This window comes from Crinia signifera, chromosome 4 (assembly GCF_055691185.1).
Source record: "Crinia signifera chromosome 4, ASM5569118v1, whole genome shotgun sequence".
NCBI classification, from domain to species: Eukaryota; Metazoa; Chordata; class Amphibia; order Anura; family Myobatrachidae; genus Crinia; species Crinia signifera.
Window position 1 is genome coordinate 322,581,625 of NC_139220.1, and position 21,583 is coordinate 322,603,207.

The following is a 21,583-nucleotide window of genomic DNA, read 5'->3' on the forward strand; positions in this document are numbered from 1 at the left end:
AGGACCAGGGCTACCTACGGGAAGAAGATAGGTAAGTATTAGTATGTGTGTAATGGATGTATTAAAGTTTTATTTTAAAAGTGTGTCAGTGTGTTTTGTGCACTATTTTTTTAACTGTGGAACTACAAGTGCCAGCGGGCCCTTTAATGCCCAGCAGGCTGGGACTTGTGGTTCTCCAAGTCCCAGCTTGCTGGGGAGGCTTGCTGGCACTTTTAGTGCCACAGTAAAAAACAATAGTTTTATCTATTTTTTTACACCATTTATCAGCTCGATGCCCACCGCCCAGGGGCATCGAGGACAGCACCAGGCTTCAGCCTGGTCAGGTAAGTCCTGGAGGGGGGGGACCCCTTCATTGGGGGGGTCCCCACTCCCCCAGGGCCCCTGGCCAGGCTGACTGGTCGGTAGGGTTAATGTTTTGGCCGCGGGACCTTATATTATAAGTGTCCCCCGGCTGTGACATTACCCTGCTGGCTGGTTTTGCCTGGGGCTGGTTCTTAAAATACGGGGGACCCCTAGTCATTTTGTCCCCCGTATTTTGGGAACCAGCCCCGGACCTGGAGCCTGGGGCTGGTTGTTAAAAATCGGGGAACCCCTATTTGTCGGGTTCCCTGATTTTTAATTACCGGCTCCAGGCTCTGTCAGCCTGGTGCTGGTTTCAGCTGTGGGGGGGACCCCACGCCGGTTTATTTTTAAAATGTATTTATTTTTCTATTTTTTTTTACACACTGCAGCCTGCACGGATCTGACTGATCCGTGCAGACTGCTAGAAATAATTTGTATTAGCGGCCGTATATATGGCCAGCTAATACGAATTGTTACACCATCGGAGGGTTACAAAGCAGTCGTATCTGACTGCTTTGTAACTGACCCTTCGGAACACGAGTTTGCATACGACTTAAACAGTCGTATGCAACCGTAGGGGAAATACCAATACGAAAAACTAGGTTTTTCAAATTGGTAAATTTCCCCCTAAACTGCTATTATTAAAGAATCGCCATTGTAAATGTTGTAAATGTGTGATTTGAGTAAAATAGACAACAATCCGTTATGTCTTCATGCGTGAGGACACGCATCTGTAAAAGCGGGGGTGAATGTGGTGCCCCAGAACTATATAGCCCTCACACCCCCTCCCAGGACATAAGGGGTTACCGACAGCGGCCGCCCCAGTGCAGGAGATATGGGGTTAATATTTCCCCGGGACTTTGCGCTCTTCCAGTGACAGACAGGTGGTAGTGCAAGGGGATTGGAGGAGAGAAGAAGGGGAGTTTAAGGAGGAAGCGCGGGAGAGGAATCCCACGTGAGCGGGGCAGAGGGGTAAAACGGAAGAAAAAAACTGCAGTAAGGGCGGCGAGGTCAGCGGCAGCCGAGCGGGAGCCGCGGCGGGTGATGGACAGCTCCCTTCACCCCGTGCGGCTGAGGGAAAGAAGAAGACGCCGGGTGCTACGCTGCGGGAGAGCGCAGGAGCCGGTGGACCCGCGACAGCTCCGAAAAGTGACCGGAGCTGCCAGACAGTGCGTCCCCCCCCCAGCCCAGAGGATTGAAGGCTCACTGAGTGCGGCAACGCTGTGGCTGCAGCGCCCCCACTAGTGAGAGCCGCCGAGGAAGAGGAGAGCCAGCGAAGTTGGAGGTCGTGACAGGCAGGAGCCTGCAGCTGTATCCAGACGCCAGGTACTAACGCCCTGCCTTGTTCCACGTCCAGCCATTCCCTTCCCGTACAATTGTGGATACAGCACCACCCCAACGCACCCCAGGGCCCCAGTGCTAGGCCCCCCCTGTGACCCCAGCTGTTCAGTTCTATGGGGGAGCGTTATCCAGGGACCCAGGGTACACTGTATGCCCCGCTGCCACTATAGGTGTCACTCACCTCACCTGAGAACCTTCATCAGCGCAGGAAGCCCTTCAATTTGTGAAGGGACAGCGCCATCTGGTGGCCAAATCAAAGAACTCCTTCTGTTAGGCCATAAAGTGTGATTGATATTGGGGACCCGTCAAATTGACCCCTGACCCTCCCGCCTATGCCCCCAAAGGATCACAGGGACCTTATACACACCGAATAACCCCACTGGGTTCATATTGAGGAAGAAACCCTGTGCACAGGTAGGCCGGGACTGAGTTATATTAACGGTGACGTCACCTCAGGTTCTTTGGTTAAGAGGGTACCCTGGTGCACCAGTTAATCAAACCATTACTTACTGTTATATATATAGTTGTAGCGTGTCCATGTACGTTTTGACATGTGTATATGCTGACGGTAGCCTTCAGTGTTAACGGTACCGTGTCGACTTGCCGACCCAGTAGTGACCTTAAAGCGGGGTTGTTTGACCCAGAGCGCCGTTGCGGTACCTTGAACACATGAAGCCTGTAGGCCCAGTGGGCACGTACATATTCTGTTTAAGTTGTCTCCTATTGGTATTACCGGGCCTAATTGGTCATTCGACGCCTGGACAGCGCGTTACTCTGTGTTGTTGCTGCATGTGATATTTACTGCTGTCAGGATAATTGTGTCGTAATTATCTGTTATTCATTACCGTGACCTTAACCTGCAGTTACTGCTCCGTCGTGAGGGTCAGTGGGCAAAGGTTGCATCTAATTTACAATAAATTTGAGTTGTACTACAGACCGTGTCTTCCGTCATTGAAGTGTCTCTCTTCGGTCCATCGGACAACGGAGAAGCGGACGAACCTGAGACACCCCTGAAGAGGCAAGGTAAGGGGAACCCGTTCCCTTCGTGCACCGGCCACCACATATGTGCTGTCTGCTGACTACACGTGTGATGTGATGGGTTATGGTATATCAGACTCCTCCCATCACTCTGTGCCTCCACAATGCTGCCATGTAAGTGCTGTCTGCTGACTACACGTGTGATATGATGGGTTATGGTATATTAGACTCCTCCCATCACTCTGTGCCCCCACAATGCTGCCATGTATGTGCTGTCTGCTGACTACACGTGTGATGTGATGGGTTATGGTATATCAGACTCCTCCCATCACTCTGTGCCTCCACAATGCTGCCATGTAAGTGCCGTCTGCTGACTACACGTGTGATGTGATGGGTTATGGTATATTAGACTCCTCCCATCACTCTGTGTCTCCACAATGCTGCCATGTATGTGTTGTCTGCTGACTACACATGTGATGTGATGGGTTATGGTATATTAGACTCCTCCCATCACTCTGTGCCTCCACAATGCTGCCATGTATGTGTTGTCTGCTGACTACACATGTGATGTGATGGGTTATGGTATATTAGACTCCTCCCATCACTCTGTGCCTCCACAATGCTGCCATGTATGTGCTGTCTGCTGACCACACATGTGATGTGATGGGTTATGGTATATTAGACTCCTCCCATCACTCTGTGCCCCCACAATGCTGCCATGTATGTGCTGTCTGTTGACCACACATGTGATGTGATGGGTTATGGTATATTAGACTCCTCCCATCACTCTGTGCCTCCACAATGCTGCCATGTATGTGCTGTCTGCTGACTACACGTGTGATGTGAAGGGTTATGGTATATCAGACTCCTCCCATCACTCTGTGCCTCCACAATGCTGCCATGTATGTGCTGCCTGCTGACTACACGTGTGATGTGATAGGTTATGGTATATCAGACTCCTCCCATCACTCTGTGCCTCCACAATGCTGCCATGTATGTGCTGCCTGCTGACTACACGTGTGATGTGATGGGTTATGGTATATCAGACTCCTCCCATCACTCTGTGCCTCCACAATGCTGCCATGTATGTGCTGCCTGCTGACTACACGTGTGATGTGATGGGTTATGGTATATTAGACTCCTCCCATCACTCTGTGCCTCCACAATGCTGCCATGTATGTGCTGTCTGCTGACTACACATGTGATGTGATGGGTTATGGTATATCAGACTCCTCCCATCACTCTGTGCCTCCACAATGCTGCCATGTATGTGCTGTCTGCTGACTACACGTGTCATGTGATGGGTTATGGTATATTAGACTCCTCCCATCACTCTGCGCCCCCACAATGCTGCCATGTATGTGCTGTCTGCTGACTACACATGTGATGTGATGGGTTATGGTATATCAGACTCCTCCCATCACTCTGTGCCTCCACAATGCTGCCATGTATGTGCTGTCTGCTGACTACACGTGTGATGTGATGGGTTATGGTATATCAGACTCCTCCCATCACTCTGTGCCTCCACAATGCTGCCATGTATGTGCTGTCTGCTGACCACACATGTGATGTGATGGGTTATGGTATATCAGACTCCTCCCATCACTCTGTGCCTCCACAATGCTGCCATGTATGTGCTGTCTGCTGACTACACGTGTGATGTGATGGGTTATGGTATATCAGACTCCTCCCATCACTCTGTGCCTCCACAATGCTGCCATGTATGTGCTGTCTGCTGACCACACATGTGATGTGATGACCTTCTGCAGTAACTTGCTGGGCCCTGTAATTATTTTTATTGTCTGATGAGGACCCCGGCTTTAGAGGATGAAGGGGTTAAAGCAGTTCATTCTGCCATTCATAGTCCATAAAAAACAAGTCTACTATCTTGTAAGCAAACAGAAGCCAATGTTAGTTACCTTTGACCATGTCACACTGTCCCACAATGTCACCCACCCTACGTGAAAACCTGTTTGCTCACATCATATGATTTCTACTTGAAAATTGCATAAACAACTAAAGTCCACTGAACATCTCTATGTAAGCTCTTTCTAACTTATATTAAACTACGCTATATGCTATTATATCTATGCGGAATGTATGTATTGTTTATAATCCCTTAACTATACCATTCTCATAAGAAACATTGTATTCATCATCAAGGCCCTTATTCTGGTTGGTGCGGTCAGAGCCGCACACGGGGCTCCGACCGCACAAACCAAGGGCCGCCCACCCGACGGATCGCCACGGCCGTCCATACACGGACGGCTGGCGATCCGCACAAAAATGGTGGAGGCTACGCCTCCACCATGGTGGGAGCTGCCCCCTGCCTTCGATGGTCGACGACCATCGAAGGCAGGCCCGCACGCCGCGGCAGCTCCCGCAAGCTCAGACCACACGGACAATCGTCCGTGTGGGAGCTTGAAAGGGGGCTGAAAGCTGACATCCGGCGACGTCAGCTTTCCGCCCCCATGTCATGGTAATGAGGGCGTCATGCCCTCATTACCATGCATACGCCCCGCGTTTGCATGGGAACGCCCATGAAACGCGGGGCGTACACATAGGGAAATGAGGGGCTGAAGCCCCTCACGCCCCTATACGCCCCCTTTGCGGCGGACGAAATCCGTCTGCGGCGAAGGGGGCTGCACATGCGCAGAATGACCTCTGCGCATGTGCAGAACAAAAACATCGGCGGTACGGCCGCACGCGGGCCGTACCGAGCCGATTAGAATAAGGGCCCAAGTGTGTACAGTATTGCACACTGCCTGGAATACATCATTTGCTTGGGATAGGCATATTGATATCCTTACAAAAAAATAAGGATCAAATATGGTTTGAGGTTACAATTTTTAAAAGGGGCAGACTAGATGGGCCAAGTGGTTCTTATCTGCCATCACATTCTGTTTCTATGTACTGGACGGCACGCTGCCTGGTATACATATTGGTGTGTACAGGACTGCACGCTGCCTGGAATACATATCGGTGTGTACTGGACTGCACGCTGCCTGGAATACATATTGATGTGTACTGGACTGCACGCTGCCTGGAATACATATTGGTGTGTACAGGACTGCACGCTGCCTGGACTACATATTGGTGTGTACTGGACTGTACGCTGCCTGGAATACATATTGGTGTGTACAGGACTGAACGCTGCCTGGAATACATATTGGTGTGTACTGGACTGTACGCTGCCTGGAATACATATTGGTGTGTACAGGACTGCATGCTGCCTGGAATACATATTGGTGTGTACTGGACTGCACGCTGCCTGGAATACATATTGGTGTGTACAGGACTGCACGCTGCCTGGAATACATATTGGTGTGTACTGGACTGTACGCTGCCTGGAATACATATTGGTGTGTACTGGACTGCACGCTGCCTGGAATACATATTGGTGTGTACTGGACTGCACGCTGCCTGGTATACATATTGGTGTGTACTGGACTGCACGCTGCCTGGAATACATATTGGTGTGTACTGGACTGCACGCTGCCTGGAATACATATCGGTGTGTACTGGACTGCACGCTGCCTGGTATACATATTGGTGTGTACTGGACTGCACGCTGCATGGAATACATATTGGTGTGCACTGGACTGCACACTGCCTGGAATACATATTGGTGTGTACAGGACTGCACGCTGCCTGGAATACATAATGGTGTGTACAGGACTGCCTGCTGTTTGGAATACATATTGGTGTGTACTGGACTGCACACTGCCTGGTATACATATTGGTGTGTACTGGACTGCACGCTGCCTGGTATATATATTGGTGTGTACTAGACTGCACACTGCCTGGAATACATATTGGTGTGTACTAGACTGCACACTGCCTGGAATACATATTGGTGTGTACTGGACTGCACGCTGCCTGGAATACATATCGGTGTGTACTGGACTGCACGCTGCCTGGTATACATATCGGTGTGTACTGGACTGCACGCTGCCTGGTATACATATTGGTGTGTACTGGACTGCACGCTGCCTGGTATATATATTGGTGTGTACTAGACTGCACACTGCCTGGTATACATATTGGTGTGTACTAGACTGCACACTGCCTGGAATACATATTGGTGTGTACTAGACTGCACACTGCCTGGAATACATATTGGTGTGTACAGGACTGCACACTGCCTGGAATACATATTGGTGTGTAATGGACTGCACGCTGCCTGGTATATATATTGGTGTGTACTGGACTGCACGCTGCCTGGAATACATATTGGTGTGTAATGGACTGCACGCTGCCTGGAATACATATTACTGTGTACTGGACTGCACGCTGCCTGGTATACATATTGGTGTGTAATGGACTGCACGCTGCCTGGTATACATATTGGTGTGTACAGGACTGCACGCTGCCTGGTATACATATTGGTGTGTACTGGACTGCAAACTGCCTGGAATACATATTGGTGTGTAATGGACTGCACGCTGCCTGGAATACATATTACTGTGTACTGGACTGCACGCTGCCTGGTATACATATTGGTGTGTACTGGACTGCACACTGCCTGGTATACATATTGGTGTGTACTGGACTGCACGCTGCCTGGCATACATATTGGTGTGTACAGGACTGCACGCTGCCTGGAATACATATTGGTGTGTACAGGACTGCACGCTGCCTGGTATACATATTGGTGTGTACTGGACTGCACGCTGCCTGGAATACATATTGGTGTGTACAGGACTGCACGCTGCCTGGAATACATATTACTGTGTACTGGACTGCACGCTGCCTGGTATACAAATTGGTGTGTACTGGACTGCACGCTGCGTGGTATACATATTGGTGTGTACTGGACTGCACGCTGCGTGGTATACATATTGGTGTGTACTGGAATGCACGCTGCGTGGTATACATATTGGTGTGTTCTGGACTGCACACTGCCTGGAATACACATTGGTGTGTACTGGACTGCATGCTGCCTGGTATACATATTGGTGTGCACTGGACTGCACGCTGCCTGGAATACATATTGGTGTGTACAGGACTGCACGCTGCCTGTAATAAATATTGGTGTGTACTGGACTGCACGCTGCCTGGAATACATATTGGTGTGTACTGGACTGCACGCTTCCTGTAATACATATTGGTGTGTACTGGACTGCACACAGCCTGGAATACATATTGGTGTGTACTGGACTGCATGCTGCCTGGAATACATATTGGGGTCTACAGGACTGCACGCTGCCTGGAATACATATTGGGGTCTACAGGACTGCACGCTGCCTGGAATACATATTGGTGTGTACAGGACTGCACGCTGCCTGGAATACATATTGGTGTGTACTGGACTGCACGCTGCCTGGAATACATATTGGTGTGTACTGGACTGCACGCTGCCTGGAATACATATTGGTGTGTACTGGACTGCACGCTGCCTAGAATACATATTGGTGTGTACTGGACTGCACGCTGCCTGGAATACATATTGGTGTGTACTGGACTGCACGCTGGCTGGAATACATATTGGTGTGTACAGGACTGCACGCTGCCTGGAATACATGTTGGTGTGTACTGGACTGCACGCTGCCTGGAATACATATTGGTGTGTACAGGACTGCACGCTGCATGGAATACATATTGGTGTGTACAGAACTGCACGCTGCCTGGAATACATATTGGTGTGTACAGGACTGCACGCTGCCTGGAATACATATTGGTGTGTACTGGACTGCACGCTGCCTGGTATACATATTGGTGTGTACTGGACTGCACGCTGCCTGGTATACATATTGGTGTGTACTGGACTTCACGCTGCCTGGAATACATATTGGTGTGTACTGGACTGCACACTGCCTGGAATACATATTGGTGTGTACTGGACTGCACGATGCCTGGAATACATATTGGTGTGTACTGGACTGCACGCTGCCTGGAATACATATTGGTGTGTACAGGACTGCACGCTGCCTGGAATACATATTGGTGTGTACTGGACTGCACGCTGCCTGGAATACATATTGGTGTGTACTGGACTGCACGCTGCCTGGAATACATATTGGTGTGTACTGGACTGCACGCTGCCTGGAATACATATTGGTGTGTACTGGACTGCACGCTGCCTGGTATACATATTGGTGTGTACTGGACTGCACGCTGCCTGGTATACATATTGGTGTGTACAGGACTGCACGCTGCCTGGAATACATATTGGTGTGTACTGGACTGCACGCTGCCTGGAATACATATTGGTGTGTACTGGACTGCACGCTGCCTGGAATACATATTGGTGTGTACTGGACTGCACGCTGCCTGGAATACATATTGGTGTGTACTGGACTGCACGCTGCCTGGTATACATATTGGTGTGTACTGGACTGCACGCTGCCTGGTATACATATTGGTGTGTACAGGACTGCACACTGCCTGGAATACATATTGGTGTGTACAGGACTGCACGCTGCCTGGAATACATATTGGTGTGTACTGGACTGCACGCTGCCTGGAATACATATTGGTGTGTACTGGACTGCACGCTGCCTGGAATACATATTGGTGTGTACTGGACTGCACGCTGCCTGGAACACATATTACTGTGTACTGGACTGCACGCTACCTGGAATACATATTGGTGTGTACTGGACTGCACGCTGCCTGGAATACATATTGGTGTGTACAGGACTGCACGCTGCCTGGAATACATATTGGTGTGTACTGGACTGCACGCTGCCTGGAATACATATTGGTGTGTACTGGACTGCACGCTGCCTGGAATACATATTGGTGTGTACTGGACTGTACACTGCCTGGAATACATATTCCCCGATTTTTAACAACCAGCCCCAGGCTCCAGGTCCGGGGCTGGTTCCCATAATACGGGGGACAAAGGGACTAGGGGTCCCCCATATTTTAAGAACCAGCCCCAGGCCAAACCAGCCAGCAGGGTAATGTCACAGCCGGGGAAAGACTTTTTATACAAGTCCCCCTGGCCAAAGCATTAACCCTCTGACCAGTCAGCCTGGCCAGGGGCCCTGGGGGAGTGGGGACCCCCCCAATAAAGGGGTACACCCCCTCCAGGACTTACCTGAGCAGTCCAGAGGACTGAATTCTGGCCAATCAGAAGCCACCTAGCGGCCAATCAGGAGCCAGGAAAGTCGGCTTCTGATTGGCCAGAATTCAGTCTTAGTACAGACGCCGAGGAGGAAGGATCTCTGTGGCTCTGACAGTCAGGGAGCATTGCTGGAGTCGCCGGCAGCGTGAAAAAGAAGCCAGAAGATGGAAGAAGATGCAAGAAGCCCTGGACAACGTCGGACCAAGCCAGAAGAACTTCCATGGAGGACCTGGGTCAGTTGGATTTCCTTCCACAGGTCCACCATGGATTTCTTCGGACCCGGACCTGACGCCGACGCCGACATGAAGATCGACATGATGAAGAATGACGACATGATCCGGAACCAGGCACCGGATCAAGACTCTGGGACCTACCTACGGGATCAAGATAGGTAAGTATCAGTGTGTGTGTAATGTATGTATTAAACTTTTATTTTTAAGGTGTCAGTGTGTATTTATTTAACTATTTTTTTTACTGTGGAACTACAAGTGCCAGCGGGCCCTTTAATGCCCAGCAGGCTGGGACTTGTGGTTCTCCAAGTCCCAGCTTGCTGGGGAGGCTTGCTGGGACTCATAGTTCCACAGTTTAAAACAATAGTTTATTAATCTTTTTTTTACACCAAGATCAGCTCGCTGGTCACCGCACAGGGCCACCGGGGACAGCACCAGGCTTCAGCCTGGTCAGGTAAGTCCTGGAGGGGGGGGACCCCTTTATTGGGGGGTCTCCACTCCCCCAGGGCCCCTGGCCTGGCTGACTGGTCAGAGGGTTAATGCTTTGGCCGGGGGAACTTGTATAAAAAGTCTGGTACTTATGTAGTATCTGGGCGTCCGATTTAGAAATCGGATCGGATCGGATCGCATCGCATCGCATGCGACCAAATCGTATGCGATGCGATGGTCAAGATTTTTCCATAGGATTCAATGTTAAAATGGTCTGAGTCCATTTTAACATAGAATTCAATGGGAAAAAGGGGTCCTTTTCCTTTCCCCACTATCCAAGTGGGCATGGAGTTGGATATAAACCTGTGGCGAGCGTAGCGAGCCACCGAGCCCGAAGCGTGGCGAGCGTAGCGAGCCCCGCAAGGGGACACAGAATACTTTTTAAGAAATATGCGTTCGCTCGCCACGCTTCGGGCTCGGTGGCTCGCTGCGCTGCGCTCGCCATGCTATATAAAATTAACTCTATGCCCACTTGGATAGTGGGGAAATGAACAGGACCTTCTTAACATTGAATCCTATGCAAAATCGCATCGCATCGCATCGCATCGCATCTGATTGTATGCCTTAAGGTAAGGTATACAATCACAAAATCGGACGCCCAGATACTACATACTGTAAGTACCAAAAGTCTCCCCCCGGCTGTGGCATTACCCTGCTGGCTGGTTTGGCCTGGTTCTTAAAATACGGGGGACCCCTACTCATTTTGTCTCCCGTAATTTGGGAACCAGCCCCGGACCTGGAGCCTGGGGCTGGTTGTTAAAAATCGGGGAACCCCTACTTGTCGGGTTCCCTGATTTTTAATTACCGACCCCGGCTCTTTCAGCCTGGTGCTGGTTACAGCTGTGGGGGGACCCCACGCCATTTTTTTTTTAAATTTAATTTTCTATTTTTTTTAACACTCTGCAGCCTGCACGGATCTGACTGATCCGTGCAGACTGCCTGTACTAATTCATATTAGCGGCCATATATACGGCCAGCTAATACGAATCATTACACCATCGGAGGGTTACAAAGTAGTCGGATCTGACTGCTTTGTACATTCCCCTCCGGAACACGACTTTGCATACGACTGAAACAGTCGTATGCAGTCGGAGGGGAAATACCAATACGAAAAACTAGGTTTTTCATATTAGTAAATTTCCCCCATATATTCCGGCTCTAAAGTTGATATTATGTTTGCACTGCAATATGCTGCCGCTCTCAGCAGCCAGAAATAATGACTGTTATTGTTCTTTGTAAACAGTTAGAGCAAAGATTTATACCTGTTGCATTTCATTCGTTAGCGCTCATGTTTAACTGAGCCACTATAAATCATGTATGTAGTTCCACAGCCTTGCAGCAGACAAGCGGCATATCCCGGCTGCACCATCAGTTATGAGGCAGAATGAACCAACATGATGATATAATATCAAATAATCTACTGTAAAACAAAGTGCATTTTTAATTTAAAATAATAGAAAAGAACAGCATAGCTACTTAAATCATGGAGTTTGCTGCTGGAGGAGAGGAAGGTCCCGGGCAGGGGAGGGAGAGGAGATAGCCACCGGAGGACACAAATACTCACGGGCTACAGACCTCACAGAGTGGATGTGAGAGGTGGAGTGGAGGGGTCCTAGAGTTCCTGCTGCCGGTGCTGCTGACTGACAGCTTGGGACAGCGCCTTCCGAGTCCCTGCACTGTGAGTTTTTTTGCCGTATGTGGGAGCAGGCGCCCCCGCTGCCCCAAGCGGCAGCGGGGGCTGCCTTACGCTAGCTACGCCACTGCTCTCACCCTATTACATTTGGCCCCCGGTGTTTTTCTTTTTTTACTGCAAGGGCTGTTAAATGTGCTGTCATCCAGGGGTGAGCCAAGAGTGCTGTATAATTCATGGGGTGTTGCTAAGTCTGCCGTATAATTCCCGGTGTGCTGCTCTTTTTTATAATTAAAAGAATAAAAAATTTTAGTTTTACTGCAGGAACTTGTCTGCCGTATAATTCCATGCCTGCCGCCATGTGTGCCGTATATTTCCATGTGTGCCATATCAGTCCAGGGGTGCCGCCATCTGTGCCGTATATTTCCATGTGTGCCATATCAGTCCAGGGGTGCCGACATCTGTGCTGTATAATTCCATGTGTGCTGTATCAGGTCAGGGATGCCCACATGTGTGACGCATAATTCCTGGGGTGAGCCAAGTGTGTCATATAATTCATGGGTTGCTGCAAAGTCTGCTGTATAATTCATGGGGTGCTGCTAAGTGTGCCGTCACAGTCCAGGGGTGATGCTAAGTGAGCGTATCAGTCCAGGGGTGAGCCAAGTGTGCTGTATAATTTATGGGGTGCTGCTAAGTCTGCTGTATCATTCCAGGGGTGCTGCCATTATTTTATTAAAAGAATAACTCTTTTTACTGTAGGAGTGTCACTATGGCCCTTATTCTGATCGGTGCGGATATTCCCGAATTCTGACGGTGCGGTCCGCACGCCACGCTGTTCGGCGGCGTGCGGCCTTCGTCCGTAGAAACGCCCACGTGTCCTCCGCATTCGGACGGACTCACTCTTTAAGAACAGGGCGTGTTTACGGACGACATACAAACCATGCGTGTGCGGGGGAAACACTCCGATTCTGCACGGTCTGACCGCGTATGCACGGCCTTCCCGCGTCAGAACGGACGCGAACCGGCCACTACGCACAGATGCAGTGTACTTACGCAAAAAACCAGACTACTGTTATCTGAGTTCCCAAATAGATCACATGACACACTTAGGCAATTAGCAAACCACTTTGAGAACAGATTGTTGCTCCTGGTCATCTGTTATTTATCTAATTGATCCTTAAACACTTACAAGCACTATACATTAACCCTAACATTCCCTATGGGGATAAAAATGTCATCTACCCTTTTGCTGTGTACATATCTAAACATCCACATGTTTGTGTTTTAAATGCTATTTATACTTTTAATGTTAAATACTAAAATAACACACAGACAACTTCTTAAATAACGGCTAACTTTTATTTCAAAATTAAAACAAAATAGACGAACATCAGTCCAGCAGCAGGACACAGAGGTCCTCCACATGAGCGGTCATCCGCCTCAGGTCCTCCCGTAAGCTCATGAGAGCCCCTCGAACTCCCTGGGCTGGCTCCTGGTAATCTGTGTGCATGAGAAAGGGGGTACAACATTAATTATGCTACTCACGTACACCTTGTACAGTCAATCCTAAGTACCTACACCATGAGAAATCATACATACAAAAAAAGCCTTAGCCACTCTGGTATGTAATGTCATCAAATATATGATCATGATGCTGCCGCCACACACACACACTTGTGTGACATATACATTTCACAATCTATATATCAAAAACACAACCACACTTGAGGATCACTCACACTTGTCCTGGCCAAAGACTCCTCACTCAACTCAAAACATACACCCACTACAACATGCCACATTTACCCATACATATATACCTGCATGTTACTGCTTAATAGCTAAACTGCATGATAGATAGAATAGATAGATAGATAGATAGATAGATAGATAGGAGAGAGAGAGAGAGATAGAATAGATACCACAGGAAAATGCTAGGCTACTCCCTCTGCCCATTACTTCATGATTCCTTGTCACATTGCCAGATAGGTGAAAGTGCAGCACTAATCCGCTTCCATACACCAAACAATTTCTAAGGTCAATCCATCATACATAATACCTTTCAAAAATACATGACAACAACACGGGCACACTGCCTAGAGGGGGGCCCATGCAAACTGGCCACTTGGGACTCCAGTATAAATCAGGCCTGGCCATATTCCATTGATGTTTTATTGTTGCTTCTATACAAAGAGCCTCCATAAATAAACACTCATCACCTACATGAGCATCCAGATTGCACGTTTGCAGCATGGCCCTATAAGGCCAAAGTGTGTCTGATGTTTCCCATTTTTTTTGGACTACTCTTTACTATATTATAGCAAAATTTAATCAGCTGTGCGACCTAACAAACTGTACCTAACTCAGTAATGATGCATTATGTCTACTTACCCCTGCCAGGCAGCTCCACCATCTCTTCATCCTCCACATTGGGAGGTGGTGGCAAATCGTGAAGGGGTAGGGTCACCTCCTCCTCCTCCACTTCGACCTCCTGGGACACCTCCTGGGCCTCCTCTGTGTCCTCCTCAGTGACCACCTCCTGGGCCTCCTGTGTGGCCTCCTCAGTGGCCACCTCCTGGGCCTCCTGTGTGGCCTCCTCAGTGGCCACCTCCTGGGCCTCCTGTGTGGCCTCCTCACGGGCCTGTCTGGCTCTCTCCCGCGCTGTGGGTTAAACAAACAAAATGGGTGAGTGTCATTTGACATTGAAATCACTCTAACAAGTACATATCATAACCACATTATATATGTGTTATATATCACACATATAGTATATGGCTTTTCTATGTCATCAACACCCAATTTACCTCATGTAATATTAATATTAAATAATGTGAAAATGCAAACACTCACTGGCCTAGATGCACTAGCCTTCAAAAGTTATACAATGTAGAGTGATAAACACGCAGCCAATCAGATCCTTCCTGTCATGTCACAGACTGTAGTTGTAAAATGCCAGGTAGGAGCTGATTGGCTGCCTGTTTATTACTCTCCATTTTAACACTTTTGAAGCAGACCGAATCCTGGCCACTGTCAATTATATGTATTTGGCGAAAATACTTCAGAGCCTGCAGACGCTCCGGCTCCCGCCTCCGCAGGTCGGACCATCGCCTCTCCAGTTGGGCGATGGTCCTCCGCACATGAGTGCGGGCGAATATGCGGCGCCGGGCCGCAACATATGCCCGGCGCTTGTCACGATTTGTGATGAAGGGGCCTGCCTGCCCCAGTCTCCGCTCCATCACTGCCACCAGCGACATCAGCTCCGCAGTGGAGAAGGGTTGTGCTCGCTGGTAGGCAGCCATTTTAGCAATGGCACAAATCACACAATCATGTGCTGTCATTGGTTGGTCACAGTGATATTTGGTATTAACTTTATTGTTCATTTTTACACTAACAGCGTGTATGCGCCCGAACATACGGCTAACCCATTGCATCGCACCCCCATCCTAAACACACAGTCTAAACTATGATGTAAACACATTATATATAATCTCTAGCATTCACCAAACATGGGTATAAGCAACAGGTGAAATAGTCTGCATCACTAGACACTTACACCTAACTCAACAAGGTACTAAACAGCTATTTTATAATGAAAGCTATGCAACAGAAACATAGCAAATAGTGGCAGACCTTTTCCCAAAATTAGGCCATGCTGCCATGTGTACACTTACCTTCTACAGGCCCATACTACAGAGGTGGAATGAAAAGTAGCTAGCATCCAGCCTGAATTTGGAGTGCTTTCACATGTGATTTGGATGCTAGCACTGATTACTTGTGGCTAAGTGGTGGACTGGATTTACATACTGTATGGAATGGGTAGTGTCATTTGTACTACATACCAAACAAGTGCACACTACAGATGTACAATCAAATATACATTTCATGTGTGACCTCAGTTTTATTTGGTCTTTGGTGTTGGAATCTGCATTTAGCTACTAAATCAGACTTACTCAGTTTGCCAGGTTTTTGAGAAATATTTATCCACACCAAGGGGCGTCCCGTATGCGCCGCACGGTTGACGCTGGCATACAGAACGCGGCCGTACGGAACGCAGGTTGCAGCTGATTAACGCCAATTACAGAAATAGTATTTAAAGTTGTCCTAGAAAGGCAAACAGTTGTTGCAAACATGGCTGGCTCAGAGTCAGAGGAAGAACAGGTGGTGCAGAATCTCTTGTCCCGCATGGAGGCCAACACCACCTATGTCCCCCTCAACCCAGAGCACCCAGATGGCCCATCAACATCAGGCCAATCAGCAGCTGGCCCATCCTCAGCATCAGCAGAATCATTGGCAACACAGCAGGTGGCTTCCCAACAGAGTAGCCAGCCCAGCACTTCAAGTACAGCAACCGGTGGCCGTGGCAGTGGCCGTGCCAGTGGCCGTGCCCATGGCCGCAGTGGGGCAACAGAGGAACCAACCACAAGAAACATGGCATATGAACCGCAGGAGCTTGACATCCTGGTGACCCGGGCACGTGATTTAATAGAGTGCCCAGCAGTGAATTTGACACACACAAGGAGATGGAAGATCTGGGAGGAGATAAAGGCGGAGATTAATGCAGTGGCTCCACAAGTTCGTCAGACGGAGCACGTTAAGAAGAGGCAAGTACATGTGTGTTACATTTGAGTGGTACAAGTCCAGTAATGTTTACATTAAATATTAGATGGAGTTGGTCAATGGGTGTTCACGTTGCTTGGAGGCACAGACATGTTGGCCATGACATTGAATTGATAGTTATTGGAGGGGGACTGTTGTTGTATCTTCTAAGGGTTGGGTTTAAAAATGAATATAATGTAAGTTTGTTGTCAGTAGGCACATGTTGTATTATGTTTCAGATTGCAATGGGTGCTACAGCAAACATGAGGAGTTACATGTATTAATATGTACACTTTGATTGCAGGTGGCACGACTTCAAAGGCAACCTCAAGAAGAAATTGACCCAGCGGTGGGAACACAGCCACACCTCTGGGGCTGGCCCCATGCCATCAAAGCTGGAGCTCACCCCCCTGGAAGAGATGGCCCAGTGCTGCATTGCAGTGGAGGAGGTCCGGGGGGTGAGCACTATAGACAGCGAGTCCCCAGTGGAAGTGATGGCTTCTACGCTTGAAGGTAATTATTTGCCAGGCCATAAGTAGATGTTTTAAATTTGCCATGGAATGTGTGTTAATTGGTAATTTCTCGTTCAACAGCATCCCCACCGCTTGGTCAAGATTCTCTTGAGGAGGTTGTGGAGTCTGTGCCACCTGGCCCCAGTAGCAGGCCTGTGCAGCAGCCGCCGGGATTGTCCGCGGCTGAATTGTCCATGTGGGGCCGTGTGCTAGATAGTATTGTGCAGCACGGAGAGTCGGCATTCGAGCGGGTGCGTAGGGCCGAGGAGGTGCTGCAGGGTTTGACCACCAGCCAGCAGAGTATTGCTGCGAGCCTGCAGGCTATGAGTGCCAGCCAGCAAGCTATGAGTGGCCAGCCACCAAGCTATTGCTGCTAGCCTGCAGGTGCTGGCTGATCAAGCCCTGCGGCAAAATGACCTCCTCCTCCGCCATAATGAACTTATGGTGGAGCTAGTTACTACCAATAGGGTCCTAATGTCACCCGCTTCGGGTGCATTACCAACACCATCACTCCCTGCTGCCAGAGGGGGAAGAACATCCACCCCCTCACCAGCATGTGCTCCACATGAGCCACCATCTGACTCTGGCCGTGGACAAGGCCGAAGAGCTGCTGCACGTGGCAAGGAGCCTGCCAGGGGCAAACGTGCCCGCAAATGAACTTGTGTCCCCATTAATCTCCACCGTTATGTCTTCCCAAATCTTCCATTGAGCTGTGTGTGTCAGCTTCCTGTGTCCAATTCCGTGCTCAGGGTCACCACATTTGCCCGCGGTTCAAATGTCATGTTTGGTTCCCCTGTTGCCCTGTTTCGGCTACCATTACTGTGTGCTGTACTTGAAGTGTTGGTGCTGTACTTTTGTTGTGAAGCCACCTGATGTGTTCCTAATGATTCTGCTGTGGCTATTTATTCTATATTATTTCCTTTTATTCCTGTTATGGTAGCATTTTATTTTTTAAGTTTTTGAAATTTTACCCAAAGTTTCTTTAATAAATGTTATTTTGGCCCCACAAATGTCTGTATTCATTGATACATGCAGAAGTGCCATGTGTATTAGTATTATTAATATTAAGTTGTGTTGATTATTTGCAGTGTAAAAGTGTGTGACAAGTGCAGCATGTAATGTTCCCTTTAAGCTGCAATGGTTCCAATTGAAGCAGTGAGAAGCGTGTAATTTACAAGTAATGAGTAAATTAGGTGATTGTATTGGGTTCAGGTGACATTGGTTGAGGTGCGTCCGTCCTGATTAGGCGTTCCGATTGCCTAGCGCATGACCGAGTGGTGTCCGCAAAGCAAGAGTAGCCTTTTGGACACCGCACATTTCTACCCTTTTTGTTTGCGTGCATTCGGCGTGCTGTCCGAATGCACGCCTACCAAAATATGTGTACTCCCCCGTGTCCGCCCATGTTTCCGCCCAGTTGGTACTTGTTTCCTATCTGGGCGCCCAGGTTTTCAACGTACGGCACCGTAATGAAATCGGATCGCATCGCATCGGATTCGGTATTCGATGGTATACGATGCGATGCGATCCGATTCGATTTCCCATAGGAAACAATGGGAAATGGCTCAATTTAGCCAAATTATCATAGGAACAATAGTAAATGGGCCAAAAACACCCCTGAACATTGAAATGTCCCCCCAAAAGTAGTTGACGCCACCCCGCCATCAACGTGAACCCGAAGCGTGGCGTGCGCAGCGAGCCCGCGAGGGGCGGCGGTACTCGTCCTCCGACCTTTTCATGCCCTACTATCCACGTCGGCGTGGAGTTGAGAATAGAATAGTGTGGGCGAGCGCAGCGAGCCACCGAGCCCGAAGCGTGGCGAGCGCAGCGAGCCCCTGCGAGGGGACGCGGATACCTTCACAGATATACGCGTCCCCTCGCGGGCTTCCCAGGTGTCCATGGCGACGCGGACACCTGGGAAGCCCGCGAAGGGATGCGTTTACCTGTGAAGGTATCCGCGTCCCCTCGCGGGGCTCGCTGCGCTCGCCACGCTTCGGGCTCGGTGGCTCGCTGCGCTCGCCACACTATTCTATTCTCACTCCACGCCCTAGTGGATAGTAGGGCATGAAAAGGTCGGAGGACGCGTACCGCCGCCGCTCGCCACGCTTCGGGTTCACGTTGATGGCGGGGTGGAGTCAACTACTTTTGGGGGGACATTCCACTGCTCTGTGTTTTTTTTTGGGGTTTCTGGCCCATTTACCATTCTTCCCTATGCTGATTTGGGTAAATTGATCCATTTAACATTGTTTCCTATGGGAAATCGAATCGGATCGCATCGCATCCCATTTGTGGTATCCGATGCGATGTGATCCGATTTTACTACGGAGAATAGCATGGTGCGCAATTAACTTAGCGGGCGCCCAGATAGGAAACAAGTACCGCCCAGTTTAGCCCACTTTGAAACTACGCCCCTGTGTCATTCCGCATGACGCCCATAACACACCCATATTGGCCGAATGATTGCGGTGCACATTTCTGTACGGTATTAGTGAGAACAAGTACGGAGACCATGCGTGGCACATGCGCATAGCGTTCTCCACGCATGCGCAGACGGCTAAAAAATGCCATCCGAAAGAATTCGGGAATATCCGCACCGATCAGAATAAGGGCCACTGTGTGTCGTATAATTCCATGTGTGCTGTGTCAGTCCAGGGGTTCCGCCGTCTGTGCCATACACATAATGGGCATTATTCTGCTCGGAGCGGCCAAACGTGCGTACGTTCGCCATTACCGCACGCTAGCCGTACGCGGCCGTTAGGGTTAAGTCCACCCACAAATCAGCCGCTTACGTACGGGCAGAAATACTGTAGAAGGGGAGTGGCGTACAAATGAGCGTACGGCAACGTACGCGGACGGGCCAGCCCTTGCACTCCGACAACTGAGCGTACGGCGCCGTGTACGGCCGTCTTTCCTCCGTCTCCCCACCGACTTCTTGCGGAGATCTGAGCGTACGCCAGTTTGCACGGACGGGTCCCTATTGTTTTCAATGGAAAACTCAGCTTATGTCACCGCTCGTGAGAGTGAGCGTACGTCCGTGCACGCTGGCATACCCTTCACATATATGGACCTGCAAATCTTGCCTCTCAACTACTAATCTGACAATTGATTAATTAATCTATTTGTTATTCACTTATTGTTTTCTATTAACTCAATTGTCTACCTTAATAAAGACCTAATAAAACTACATTTGAACCCTCATTACATGTATATTTGTTATGTTCTAATGTGGCATTTTAATCACTATCTATGTGTCCCCATATTGCTGTTACTTTTAAATCAAGTTATGTTGGTGTTTCTGTATATGTACTTAATTATGTACGTAATTACTTTGTCCAAAATGTGTAACATGTATACCTACCCTGATGTTATGTGTGATGTTTTAATCGAACAACATTAAACATTCATGCATTTTCACTATGTGTTATTTTACTCAAAAACACACACATTCACACATCAATCATTACCCCTCACCTCAAATTACAAGTATAACTTACAGTACACATCTGTATGTACCTACCCTTACACGCCCTCTAACATATTAATTATTAAAAACACAGGCAATTTCGAACTATAATCAAACTTTTATTTTATACAAAAATAAAAAGGGGGGGGGATAAATAAAAAATTAAAGGCGGGCCTCCAGAAGGCCAAAAAGGAGCTGGAGGTACACAAGGGTCAGCATGATTTCCCGCATGAGGGCTGCCACCTCCTCCTGCTGCTGTTCAGTGTCTGTAATGAAGGGATAAAACAAAAAATTAATATATAACATACACAAATGTTTGTTGTATTTGTACATAATAAAAAGTTCAGAGTTATGTGTGAAGGCCACATACATTTGGAAACTACATTGAAGATGGGTCTGCTGTAAACACAGTACTAAAAAAAAATATGTTAACACACACATACTGTACATAGTAAATAACATTAATTCAATTACTCCTTCATCAATGAATGTATGCTGTATCCCAATTGGTACTTTGGTTTTGGGGGACTGTCCTCTAACCTCACAATTAGCCTGTGCTATTTAAGGGTTATGACATTGTTGTGGCTTAAGCACTCCTTACTATTTTAAATTTAGGACATTGCTGTACAAATTATAGGCCTACAGCTATGTTTGTAAAGCATGCATCCGCATGGCCTCACACACTATTACCAAAACAATCTCTACATTTAAGTTGCACCAGTGGCAGATTAAGCCTTTGGGGGGCCCGGGGTACTTTAGAGCGGGGGGCCCCCTTGCACTTGTCATTACTGGCCGCACACTGCATGGGCGAATATTATACTGTCAAAACATAGAGTAAAGGCAGAATAAACTTGGTCAATGGTTACCTGCAGGGGATATATATATATATATATATATATATATATATATATATATATATATATATATATATAT

The 21,583-nt window shown here is 48.5% G+C and overlaps 2 protein-coding genes across 2 annotated transcripts in view; one reads left to right on the plus strand and one right to left on the minus strand.

The window, feature by feature from the left end:
• The first annotated feature begins 2,590 nt into the window (after window positions 1–2,590).
• LOC146075947 (uncharacterized) overlaps window positions 2,591–21,583 on the plus strand; it is a 53,139-nt gene continuing 34,146 nt past the window's right edge. The window contains exon 1 of the mRNA XM_083185656.1: window positions 2,591–2,706. The gene's annotated coding sequence lies outside the window, so the exon portion shown is untranslated. The remainder of the gene's footprint in view (window positions 2,707–21,583) is intronic.
• The window catches only part of LOC146073387 (uncharacterized), a 26,545-nt gene continuing 18,405 nt past the window's right edge, over window positions 13,444–21,583 (minus strand). The window contains exons 3-4 of the mRNA XM_083180566.1: window positions 14,474–14,743; window positions 13,444–13,582 (exon numbers count right to left, since the gene is read on the minus strand). Coding sequence (XP_083036692.1) covers window positions 13,473–13,582; window positions 14,474–14,743 — 380 coding nt within the window. The 3' untranslated portion in view covers window positions 13,444–13,472. The remainder of the gene's footprint in view (window positions 13,583–14,473; window positions 14,744–21,583) is intronic.